This window comes from Carettochelys insculpta, chromosome 4 (assembly GCF_033958435.1).
Source record: "Carettochelys insculpta isolate YL-2023 chromosome 4, ASM3395843v1, whole genome shotgun sequence".
Lineage (NCBI taxonomy): Eukaryota > Metazoa > Chordata > Testudines > Carettochelyidae > Carettochelys > Carettochelys insculpta.
The window spans coordinates 103,163,958-103,177,635 of NC_134140.1; the positions used below are offsets into that span (position 1 = coordinate 103,163,958).

Consider the following 13,678-nt stretch of genomic DNA (forward strand, 5'->3'; position numbering starts at 1 on the left):
ATCCAACATTTCAGCCTCCACCAGTGAGTTAAAGGCTCTTTCTGATAGCTTGTTATTCTTGGGTCTTTCTTTATTATATTTGGATAGGGGAGTAGCCAAAGCCTGGAGTCAGGCTCACTTTGGAGAAAGCTCAGGCCCAGTGCTGCTGGATGAAGTACATTGTACAGGGAATGAGCTATCTATAGAACAGTGCCCAAAGAGTTCCTGGCAAGAACACAACTGTGGTCACAAAGAAGAAGCTGGAGTTTCCTGCACCCCTCTTACAGGTAAGCTACTGAACTATTAGCATATTAGTGATTAATTGCAAACCCATGATTGGAAGATTTGGAAGGGTGACATGTTTTAGAATTGTCGATTGCAATGAAGCCAAAAACATGCTTTTTAAATCTGCCAGCCCATCCTGCAGGACCAGCTGTAAGTGTGTGTGAAATGTGGAACTACAGATAGTCTTGCTGTTCAGCATGATGACTACACCTCAGTAAACAGCTGAGTAGATGATTTCCCAGAAAAGACACAGTCCATGGCATGATAATACCAGGAGCATAATCCGTCTCATACAAATTTATAGCCATATGCTGTCTTCATTTGTAATACTTATTCCACCAATAACAAGAAATATTTCAATGTGGAGCGAGGGCTGTTGATTGGTCACTGTCAAAAAAGGTCAGCATTTATCAACAATCACTCTCCTCTGGCAATATGAAATACTATAATATTTTTCTGTAAGTGATATCTCAGCTCTCACTGTAAAGTGGAAGTAAGCAAAAGTTGACTTTTTAATGAGAGTCAGAGTATATGGCTCTTAAATTGAAAATAAACTGTATATACAAAGGAATGTGCAGAGCCACAGATACTGTGTTTAGTTGATATTGCACAACTAAAGCCCAGTTGTGACAACTAGTCATGCAAGTAAAGACTGGCAGGGTCAGTGATTTAAACAATTTCCCACTGCTCTTGAAGAATTGCTACATATGAAGTATTGACCACTTGGACAGAGTACATAATGCTTTTTTTTCCCCCCACTTTCCATTCAGACATTATTGGCAGACATGATAGCTTGACCCAGTACAGTACAATTTGTTATTTCTTTTCCCAAGGAATGACAAGATAACCGCATCTTAAGCAGAACTGATTCTTGCTTTTTCTTACTTGTTAATGCTGCAGATGGTGCAATAAGACTAGCAGGTGGGAAAGGCAGTCATGAAGGACGCCTGGAGGTACATTACAACAGGCTGTGGGGCACAGTCTGTGATGACGGGTGGACTGAGCTGAATACACAGGTGGTCTGTCGGCAGCTGGGATTTAAGTAAGGTCTTTTTATATGAGAAAACTAAACACTTAGTTTAGCAGTGGTGACAAACTTTGCAAAATACTGTCTACCTGTTATAAACTAATGTGTTGTGTTCCTTTTTACCTCCTATTTCCACAAGCATCAGTTTTGTATAGTGAAAAAGCTTTGTACACTGCACTGCAATAAGAAATATATCACTGAACAAAAACCAGATAGTAATTTCCTAAACGACTTATGAAGCTGGTGGTTCTCAGATTTGTAAGAACGGTAACACATTGCTGCTCTGAGTCAGTTTGATCTATTTATGCTATCAAATGAGGAAGAAATCCAGGGGAGGATTCTCATTGGCTTTGGTCATGACTTTGGGGATTATTCTTAATGTCATTCAGGATGCGAGGAAAATTCCACCTGAAGATGAAAACAACTTCATAGCTCAGCCATAACTTCATACTGTTGAGGTTATAAACAACCATCTACAACTAATGTGTTTCATGGACACACATTGCACTCATGGATCTTGATTCTCCTCTGTAGGATACCAGTAACTCCCTTTCTCAATTTCAGTGGCAATTACTTTGAAATTTTGAAATGATGTGTGCTGTATGCAAATAACTGAGCTGAAATGCATCAAACTCAGTCCCTACTTCATCTAGCCTCTTTTTGAAATTTGTGGTCTCTTAACACTTCAGTTTGAAAAGGAGGAGTCCCTAGACATGCAGTTGAGTTCCTTTCCATTATCCTACTTGCTACCTGAGATTAAACAGACATTCTGGAAAGAAATCTGCTTAACCATATTATATTTATTTTAAAAGTCTGATTCTGCCGATCTTTTACCTATGGAACGCCCATTAAAGTCACTGAGACTTCCCCCTGGTAAAGGTACATGTAACTTAAAAATTAATAGCCATACTGTGAAACTATTTTTTAAATTAATCTTTCACAAACTTCTCAGTCTGATGCCATATTTTTTACTTTGCATAACCTGTCCTGTTGTGCCTGGTTCTTTGAGCAAATGGCATCTTGTTTACTACATACATTGTCTTTCTCTTGCTGCATTTATTCATTCTCTGAAGTCTTAACTCATTATTTATGATACAACCAAAAGGAATTCTGTTACATTATTTCCAGTATTGTGCCATCTCCAGATAAGTCAGGCAGTAGTTAAAGTAGAATATAGAGAGTAATGTCAAATAGGGTCCCGATTCAGCAAGGCACTCGAGCACATTCTTGAGTTTAAAAACATGCTTAAGTTTGTTGAGAAGTGAGGGCCATAGAAGTATGTTTTTCAAGTTTGTTTCAATGTGCCAGTCATTCTTTTAGTAGACACTAAGCCCTGATTTACCCCTGGAAAGGGAATACAGAGCAGCCATTGCCTTAAATTGAAGTTGAACATCCTTTTGTCTCTTCTCTTGTGCTTGAAACCAGCTGGTTTTACCAACTCAAAGAACCATTTCTTCTTTGGTGCTGAAGAACCATATCCCCTGTGCATTATTGCTTATAAATTGTGCATACATGTGTGTTACCCAGGTATGGAAAAAGTACATCAGAAAGCTTCTTAGAAGAGAGCACTAAGCCTATCTGGTTGGATGATGTCAGCTGCTCAGGAAGAGAATCAGCCATCCTTCAGTGTGCAAAAAGAGAGTGGGGAAAGCATGACTGTAGCCATCTGGAGGATGTCAGAATAACCTGTCACCCAGATGATGACAGTAGTAGACTCTCGCTCGGTAAGGGACTCTTTGTAACAAATGAACGTAATAGGAATCCTCGCCAGCACTGGTACATTTGTTACTGGGCTGCAGAGTTAATGTACTACTAGGGTGTGGTATGTGTGAATGATTGTATTTATTGAAGAAGCTTAGCAACATCTACGTGTAAAAGTGGGAGTGTAGCCTCACAATATGAGAATAAACCAGACTGTCATCTACTGTTGGGGAAAGAACTGGGCTGTGCAAGTTCCAGTTAAGTTACAAGATGTTCTACGTATTTATATGTAATGGAAGAAACAGATGAATGCTACAGTTTAAAACACAAAAGGAGTACAGTGGTGCTTCATGATTTGTTGTAATGCTTACAAAATGGCTTCATGCTGCCTGCCATGACAAAATACATGAACACTTTAAAAGATTATATAAAAAATGACCTAAAATACTTATTTTTGTTTCTACTGTTGTGCAACTTATTTTCAGGTCCTCCCATCAGGCTGATGGATGGTGAGAATAAGAAAGAAGGTCGCGTGGAGATTTTTATCAATGGCCAATGGGGGACAATTTGCGATGATGGATGGTCTGATAAGGATGCAGCTGTGGTCTGTCGACAGCTTGGCTACAAGTAAGATAAATCCTTCATCTGTTCTTCAAGTTATCTGATTACCATATCTGATTGCATAAAGTTTGTGCAACTGAGTATCACCTTATCAGGTGTCACTAGATGATACTTGTCTGCTTAATGTACTTTTAATCTGCTGTGCTTGAAATATACAAAAGTAAAGTATAATACAGTTTTACTATTTCTTCATAAGGAAGCTAATATTCCCCAGAAAGGCAGCAGTAGTGTCAAAGCATAACTGTCTTTTCTATAACCATCTAGCAATCTAAGTAGGTTAAAAGCTGTTATTGAAGAATCTGTTCAATAAAACCAAATATTTCAAGGTGACTAAGTTACTGTATAAATACTATATTTTACTTGTCATATATGTGACTATTCCTATTATATATACACAATAGATCAAATTCTGATTTACATTCAACTTTCCATTTATATTCCAATGTAAATGAGAATTAGTCTCAGCATATCTGCTGAATTTTTTAAATTACTTTGGCTATAACAAACTTGGTTTTCAGTCTTCCTAAAGCGTTAATGAAGTTCAAGAAAATGAATTGTCATATTCTTCAGGAAAAGAAAGATCATGGAAACAAGAGGAAAATTAACTTTTTAAAAGAATGCATTGGGGGGTGAATGTAGTGGGGTCTCAAGTTGAGTTGTACAGATAGTGGCAATTAATAACAAATTATCTGTGCGAACCTTAGAGATCCCTTGGCTTTTTAAATTTTATTTAGTTTGTATTGTAACAATTATTTTGGGGGTTTGGGTGATAAATGACAATTATCTTCATTCATGTAATACCTTGAATACTGAAAGATTTGAAATTGATGCACATGGATTTAGTTTATCTATCATCTGAAATGTAGCCATGGTTGGAGTAAAACAAAGGTAATATTTAACAGTTCAGTGTAACGTTATGCATTGGAAAAGGAGAGGTAGTACAGAGTCCGGATCCCAATGAAACTTCAAAGGAGTTACATTTGATCAGACAGTAAAATCAGCTTTGAATTTGGCCACACTATTAAGGATGTTGATCTTATTCTTGCAAAGAGCTCAGTGTAATTATTTACTGATCATAAGTAGTTTTTTATAAACTGTGATTTTATTAATACATATGAGCCATGATGCTAAACAACCTCAGAAAATTATGAAATCTTAAGAGGTTTTAATGTCATCATTGGTTTTCTGTCTAATCCAAAAGATAGCAACTCCAGGCACAAACTGCTAAGTGCTACCAGGCATTGGCATTGCTTCACCACTGACCCAGAGGTAACAGTGCTAGCCATTAAGCCACCAGCCCTGAGAGGCTTTTTATTCATTTACTGACCTGGTTTGACCCTGCTTAGTTTGTGATATTCGAGGGGATCATAAACACAGAAGTGCGTGGCTGCAGGGTACACAATAATAACTTGAATAATCCTGCTGAAATAAAATAACAGAACTAACAGGAAAAATATTTAATTTAAAAAGGCAATTTTTACAGGCCACTGGTGAATCAAGACACTCAATCAGCCTTGCAACGCTCATTACAAATTGCTTGCGGGGGCACTAGAAATGAAGGTTGGTGTGATAGCCCAGGACAGACTTATAAATCGTGGTGCTGCTAAGATCTGAAAATTGTTCAGAGACGTTTGCTTTGCTTGCGTGTTTCCTCAGATACTTCTGAGGTAAAGAATCTTACGGATTTGTATTATTTCCTACTGAGTCATTTAGTGTGCTTCTTCGTCAGCCTAATCATACCTTTCATATTTTGTCAGATACACCAAACTCACTCAGTCAGCGCCACATTCTACTTTTAACCCAGATGCACAGTTGGATTCTTAGTTTATATACTGTCATTACAGACATTCAAAATTAAGGAAAAGAATAGGTTTGTCTCAACTGAAAGACTTCGGAGTACAAACTGTGGATATTTGGGGATTCTGATAATTGGGATAGTTGGCTAACATACTACACTGAGGGCTGGTTTTCTATTCCTTGCTTGTTCAGTAAATGGTTGCACTTTAAGGGCTTGACTGTGCTTATTTGCAACCATGTATATGAGAATGATCAAGTCTCAGGATTTACTGCATATATCTGTTTGCTCTGGTTCAGACTTCAGTACCACTGCTCAGTTGAATGTCCCATTCCAAAAGTAGGTGTATAAATGGAAGATCCTACGTTTGAAGACTGGGCTCTGTGAGTGCTGCTTTTTAAAGACAAAACAAGTCTCTTTTTCTGGAAAGCATTGGAAAAGATCTAAAAACTGGAGCTGATATCAGTTTACACTATGAATGATCACAGAACTAAAAGTTCCATGTTGAGATATATTCCACTTACATCACTGAGATTTACACTTTACAGCACTGCTACTTGGTGGGAAGTGTAGGTTGTTTGACTTTACATTTTTTTCCTGGAAAATGTGAAGCATGTCAATCATACATACACATTTTTTACTCAGGCCAGTAGGTAAGGGGAGAGTTCTTTAAAATGCAGGCTTGTGCAATAGAGAATAAAACATATGAATTAATAGTTGTACTGTACATATTACTCCCCAAAACTGTGTTTTTTATTTTTACAAAATACTGCTTTGTAACCTTATTAACCTTTTATTAAGCTGTATCTGGAAATGCTAAGATGTGTAGGGTCCAATTAATAGTACTTTTAAAAGATCTGTCATTGAGCCAGCTTGCTTACTTGTAGACTAATGTTACTAGCAGAAAAACAGAAAGCCATTGTCCTAATGGGAAAAGCAGTTATAAAATAAAGGTGGCTAATCAAAACATACCTAAAACTGATCCAAAATTGAAAACATTGTCCTTTCCTGAAGCATTTACCTAATATCTGACAAGACCTAGCAGACAGTATTTTACAGATTGGGAAGAGAATAGAAGGGAGATTTTTAAATCTCCTATGCTTGTGGAGTAAGTGAATTGGCATAATGAAAATTCTAACATATTTGGAGTGCTTTCAGGAAGACCTGATTTATGAACACATAAAAACATGAAATTAAGATAAGAATATTTTTCAATATAGTTTTGGTAATGTAGCAGAAACTTCTGTTCAAGCTTTTGTATGTAGATTATTTGTGTGAGAGGACAGGTTTGTTGTTTTGGTTTTGCAAGATATTCATTACTTGGAACATATACCACTGTGCACATATGCACATTGTGGGTCCAGTCTTCCCTATTGGAGTAAAGCTCCCTGCTTTTTATTTGCTTTTGTTTTATACCAGCTTAGTGCTGAATTCAGAATTTCCTCTTGTTCTGCAGTAACAGCTGACATCATTGAAGGCAGACAGTGGAATTTTCTAAAGTGTTCTACACTGACTGAACTCTGCCTCCATTGATATCACTGAGCATTGACTTCAGTATGAACAGAGGTAGGCCAACAGTGTGCCCTTCTGAAAATCCCACTACAACCCTCAGCTGGGAACTTGGCTTGATAACGAATAAAAAAGAGTTTAACATATTGTAATGTTGATTTCTAATGGTTAAATCTATCATATATTTGGTTAATTTATTGGGATCTTAATATCAAAAGGTATTTTAGCAAAAGCTCTAATTCATCTTTAACATACTCTCAGTCTACTGTATGGAACAAATTTTGGCCTCAGGCTCTCTGGATTTATATTGATCTGACAGAGATCAGATTTTTTTCCTTTTATATTTCTGTAATACACCATTTCAGATTTCAATGATATTGGATGGGTTTGTACTCGTGCTGCTAGCTTGAGACACTGCTTATATAACACACTATTTTTAGCATAATAGCTCAGATAGAACTAATGTGTGTCTGTCTACCCATCTTGCAAATCATCTTCCCAAAACAGTTTCCTAAACACTATGAAAAAAGTACATATAATATATATGTTACTATCTCAATAATTTCTTCCAGGTTTCTAGATATATATTAGTATTTACATGTGCACTTTCCACAGGAGTGGGTGCGCATGTAAATCAGGAAGATATTCAGGCGAATGGCAACTTGTAATTCAGTGTAATTTGGATGCCTAACTCCTGTAGGCTCCTTTGGAAATACCTGACTTGGTCTCCAATTGAAATCCTTAAGAGGGAGATTGAAGGGGACAGCTTTTACTAGCTGCTTCTGTATCCAAACATGGCAGGTCATGTTCCTCCTGCTCTTCACTAGACACCATTAGTTGGGTGACTTACACACTCTTCTTCGACTAAAAAATCATAGCAGGGTATGCAAACAGAAAATAGAAAATCAAATAAAATTGTAGATATGTATTAAAGAAATATATGACAAGTAGTGTAACACTCAAAAGCACATAGAGTGAGGCCTTTTGAACTAATGAACAGGATTTCCTGATAAACGCAAGACTCTGTTTTAACAGGAGTGTTCCTGCAGAGCTTATAATTTTACTGTAAAAGTCACAAACCTGGAAGAAATTATTGAGATAGTGGCTTAGGTCTTGTCTGCACTGTTTCCCGCCCCCAAAATCCCTTTTTTTTGGAAACAAAAATAAAAAAAACCCTTGCCTCCACACTGCAAAGCTTGTTATTCTGGAATAACAGGGCATTGAACTCTAACTAGTAACTCCACCAAAACAAATGACTCCCCCCACTCCAGTTTTGAAATTGACTCAATGTATTAAGCAGAGGTAATTACAACATAACTGGGCATCCCATCATTACTTTTATTTCAAAATTGAGCTCTCTGGTATAAATGTTAAATTTCAAAATGCTCTTTTGTTGTGAACGCTCTTTTCAGAAGTAATGTATCTTGACATTCTAATCAAATTAGAATGTCAAAATAAGTTATTTCTGAAAAACCCTGCAGTGTAGATATAGCTAAGGCTATACCTAACTATCGCTTATTTTAATGAAAGTTAAGCACCTCAGTACATGTGAGGCTCTGGGGCCAACCTCCTGCCTGTACTGGGGCAGCTGTGAGATACTGGCTCTGGTGATCTAGCAGGTGTAGCTAGAGTAAAATATGGTAATTAAATAATACATACACTTTCTGATAAAGATGAACTGAAAGTTGTTGTTTACAGCATGTTCTACCATAAAACTGACCTAAATACTATTATTAAATATTCAAATCTCCCAATGAGTGGAATTACTTTCCCCATTAAACCGTACTGTTTGCTGTTGAGCATAATTAGATGTAAGTCTGTTTCCTGGGAGCTCTTTTTAAAGTAAAATTTTGAGTAAGAAAATGCCAATTAAGTGGAGTGCACTGAACAAACTTCCATGCATAGCAATTATCAGCAATGTAGCAGCCCACACCAGAGAAATTTCCTAAAATGGAGTGGACCAGCTCCCTTGAAACAGGTCCTCATATTGATACTTCTGATACTTTGGCAGCTATAGCCTCTGCACCAGTGCACTCTCACTCCTGCCTTCTTCTCATTTCTCCTTAAAATGCTACTTTTGCTATCATATCCTTGTGTCCAAACTATTACATTTTATGTTGTAGTATTTTGTGTGAGATTTGGATTTTATGTTCTTTGGGGCATGGAATTTAGGTATTTAATAAAACACAGTAAGCACAATGCCACATCATAAATAAAAATATATTCCTAGACGAAGGGTTAAGAAATGAAAGATGGGTGTTCAAAATCAAATAAATTAACTTTTCCTGAGGCACTGCAAGAATAGAGATGCTTACTAAATGTAACTAGATGCTATTGAGAAAGTTTTCTTCAGGGCAGATCCCCACACTAGATATGATTTTGCAATAAAAACCTGGATTTTGTCACTGTCTTGTGATACCATGTATGGATATATCATCTCCACACAGATGTCAGCGAGTTTTTATGCTACTTATATCCATATGTATGTGTCTGCAATCAATATAGTTGTTAGGACAGGTATAGGAAGTGAACTTGGAACAAGAAGAGACTGTTCGTAGTTATGTAAAGCCATTATGTAAAGATTGTTCTATAATGCTTCCAAAGACAGCAAAGCTTTGGATTATCTGACATGTATGTGCTGGTCACACAAATTAAAGTATCTAGGGACCAGCTTGACCTTGTGCTACCAACTGTCAGTTGTTTTGCAGATTTTTGCAATTCATTTATTTTATTCTGCTTTCCCTTTTTAGTCCTCACTTTTAGTGTATGGTCAACAATTCCAGATAGGGAATGTAGATGTGTATATTCAATCTGAAAAGAAAGCAACATCTCACCTGCTCCTCTCCAGTCTAAATTATGTGGATGGGGTCTCAAACTTATGTCCCGGGGCTGTCTGCAACCCAGGCAATCCCGCAGCCCAGACCACACACAGCTGCTGGCACATGAGTCCCTGCGGCCCTGGGAGGGGTGCCCTTAACCTCCCCAAAGTGTGGGATGGCTGTGCCAAACCATCCTATAGAGCAGATAGCCCTTCACCCACCTCTCCCAGGAAACAGGCACGTGCCAGCACTGGCACAGATCTAGCAGCTAGAAGCCACTCTATCCCCACTGCACTATCAGTGGTGGTACTGGAGTTTGGGGGGAGTGTTTAAATAAGCCAGGGTGGCCAGTTAGATTGGAGTATGTACAGAGGAGGGGGTCACATGGGCTGGGAGACGAGTGGGGAGGCACAGGATGGGCATGCTTGGAGAATCCCTCCATTTCTAGCCCTGTCAGGGAGCGGTGCCTGCTGGGTCACTAGGAGGCTGTGAAGACTGACACTGGTCCTAAGGTAAACTGAGTTTGAAACCCCTTACATTAGCGATCTTTGGCCTCTTGTGCTGCTCTCCAATGGAAGGAGATTGTTCCAATTCCTGGGATTTCAGAGTCTGTGCAGCTGCTGTTGTGCTCCATCCCAGCACTTGGGCTACTTATTTCATTCTGCATAATTTACTATTATTAAACATCCATTGTTGAAATGCTAGGCTGCACAAATCTCTCTCACTGGACGTGCACCTACTCCTTTGGATGCATAACAGTGTACTCCTTTTCAGAAATATAGCCGTAGGGTAGGTCTACACTGCAATAAAATTACCATGGCTGGGGCAGGTCATCTGATTTGGGCTTACAGGGCTCAGGATGAGGTATTAAAAATTGCAGTGTAGATGTATGGGCTCCAGCTGGAGGCCAGGTTTTCAAATCCCATAAAGGGGGTAGAGGTCTCAGTTTTGGTGCAACTTACAGCAGCTTGGGGACTGACCTAACATATCCTGGTAAAGCTGACTGGTGCACAGCGACTCCAAGATTGGCAGAGTGTAAAGTATTTTACTCCCATGCACATATCTAATACTGAGCTGTAATATCTGCTCAGCACCTGCAAATGAAGATCAGGGCAATCATAGTTCAATAGTTCCTTCTTTTGTGGGATGGCTGGAAGAAAAAGATGTGTAATTACCTTGACTACCACATAAACACAATATTAATGAGACATGCTAAAGTTTTTCAGAGATGGATGAACATATTATGCATCCTAGGCTGGAAAAGATCCAACTCTTAATTTTACTCTTTGCAAAAGTATTATTGCCGCAATGAAATTTCTTTCTCTACTTGAATTATTATTTTACATCTAAAACAACATTGGAGGGTGCTGCAGTTTGAGGTTTATATTCTATATAAACTATTAATGATGATTTTCTGTGCTGTGTTTTATGTTAATAATTGTCATTAATGTATGGTATACTTGAAGACACAGTTCCCCTTTGAACTGTAATCACCTTTCTTCTTTAGCCAGTTTAGTTTTTTTGCAAGAAGTGTAACACAAATTATTTTTAGCACACACAGATGCTGAGTTTAGGCAAGGATTTAATAGATTATGAAAAAGAGTGGTATGCTCATTATCATTTATCACAGAGAAGTGGAGTTTTGTTTCATGTTATTATAATATAAAAATCCTTTGCCTTTCCACAGAGCTTTTTAAATAAAAGCTACAGAAACATTTTACAAACATTACATAATGAATGCTCCATAATAATAAGTTAGAGGCAAGGAAAAGGTAAGCAACTTGTCCAAACCTCTGGAGTGAACTGGTAACAGAACTTGGAATACAATCTCAAAGGCCTAATCCGTAGTACCCTACTCACATCCTCTTCCATATATTTCAGTTTAGGTAAATGTAGGATAATGCTTAAAAACATTTTAAACACTGGTGTTCTGCTTCCAGAGGTCCAGCTAGAGCAAGAACTATGGCATATTTTGGGGAAGGGAAAGGACCAATCCATGTGGATAATGTGAAATGTACAGGAAATGAGAGATCCTTGGCAGACTGCATAAAACAGGATATTGGAACACACAACTGCCGTCACAGTGAAGATGCTGGTGTGATCTGTGACTATCTTGGCAAGAAGGCCTCCGGGAACAGTAATAAAGGTGAAGTACTTTTGTGAGGTTTATGGCAATAGATTCAAAACTAGGTACAATTCCTGGGAAAAGAAAAGGAAGAAAGTGAAAAATCTGACCACAGGAGGAAAATGTCACCTATATATAGAAAAAATGTGAGAAATTAAATCATTCTGGCAGTACAAAGAAACCAAAAAGGCAATTCTAATGGCACAGAAGAATCTTCCAGCTTAACTATGTGGAGACCATTGTTGTTAGGTACAGCCAGGTCTTTAAGTTAATTTTAAGGAAAACCAGATCCACGGAGGCATAAAGATGAGTGAACAATCCCCTCAGTCTCTCCCCCGGCCCCAGGTGTACCAAGCATAAATTAGCTACATCTGAGGACTGAACCTTCCATAGAGCTAAGTTCTGCTCTCACCATCTAAAATAGGAGTTATTTCATCATAAGCAGCATGACTGTAGCCATGCCAGCCACAAGGTGGGTGAGGTAATATTGTGTTGGTTAGAGACACACATTTTTGAGCTAAGAGTTTATTTGGTCAGTAAGGACATTATTCTACAAGGTTCTAGGTGCTAACATCATCCATTGAGGCCTGAAGAGCTCTGTGCAAACATAAAAATTTCTCTCTCTCACCATGAGAACCTTGTTTAATAGAAGGTATTACCTCATCCACTTTGTCTTTCAAATAACTTTGTCGAAATCAAAGGAGTGACTCCAGATTTACTCTGATGTAACTAAGAGCAAAATATTGGACTTAAATCACTTCAGATATGAAAAATAAGATTTCCAGCTCTTTGTATAATTCACATTATAACCTTAATACACGTGAAGAGATTCTTTTTAGTGGCTCATGTGCAGAAGGGTAACTCTTTTTTACACTGTGAGGAAGACCTAAGACAATGGTTTGAAAGTGAGTTTAGCTTTCATTTAGGCATGAGGATTGTGCTCACTGTTTAATTATCACAACCCAGAAAATATTCTGAGCCAGACAGAACTTTTAAAAGTTGTGGGTCAAAGTGCTGTGTGGTGGAGTCTTTGTATGGAGGGAGAACAGTGTGGGAGTCAAAAATCAGAAGATATGAGAATGAAAATTTGCACTAGGAGTATGAGATTTTTTTCCCATGGGATTTCACTGACAAATTTTTAGAATAATTTAAGATGTGATCCTGAAAGGCAGTCCTGAGCATACAACTCCCACTGAGTTTATTGGATGGTGATGGTACTCAGCACTTTGTAGAAACATGCCCACACTGACTCAATAAGTAAGATAAAAATCTGCTGTGTGGGAGTTTAAGGTCTAAACCTTATTTTATTGTTTAGATTCCCTTGCTTCTGTTTGTGGACTGAGGTTACTGCATCGTCGACAGAAGCGGATAATTGGTGGGAAAAATTCTTTAAGGTAAATGATACTCAGTACTGTCAAAGTCATTTTAATATAAAGTTGTGCAGTTGCTTTAAGCCATTGGTCTTGTTTAGTTACTGATTAAATTTTTTTGCTTCTCATGAAATAAACTGCAAATGAACAATGTGAATTTTGTCTTGTTTAACAAAAAAAATAATTTTGTTCAACAAGTATAGTTTTTTTTCCAAGGTCAGTTAGAAGTAGATGAATTATTTACCCAATAATTCAGAGTGAGTGAAGCTCTTGCAGCCTGGCCAGAGGCTGCTGTTCCAGCCTACATCTCTTCCTCCTCTGTCTCTTCATCTTCAGTTTCTGGGGGTATCTTGGTATATTGTGACCCTTCTCTGGCTACATCTCCATTACATTCCACTAGTGGTATGTGTAACTATATATCCACGTGCTGCTATGTAGCTTTGGCAA

At 37.9% G+C, this 13,678-nt stretch overlaps 1 protein-coding gene across 2 annotated transcripts in view; it reads left to right on the forward strand.

The window, feature by feature from the left end:
• Positions 1-13,678, forward strand: part of PRSS12 (serine protease 12) — a 55,549-nt gene that overhangs the window by 26,235 nt on the left and 15,636 nt on the right. For both annotated transcript variants that reach the window (XM_074993403.1, XM_074993404.1), the window contains exons 3-8: positions 88-266; positions 1,165-1,306; positions 2,819-3,015; positions 3,478-3,619; positions 11,677-11,882; positions 13,177-13,255. In XM_074993403.1, coding sequence (XP_074849504.1) covers positions 88-266; positions 1,165-1,306; positions 2,819-3,015; positions 3,478-3,619; positions 11,677-11,882; positions 13,177-13,255 — 945 coding nt within the window. The remainder of the gene's footprint in view (positions 1-87; positions 267-1,164; positions 1,307-2,818; positions 3,016-3,477; positions 3,620-11,676; positions 11,883-13,176; positions 13,256-13,678) is intronic.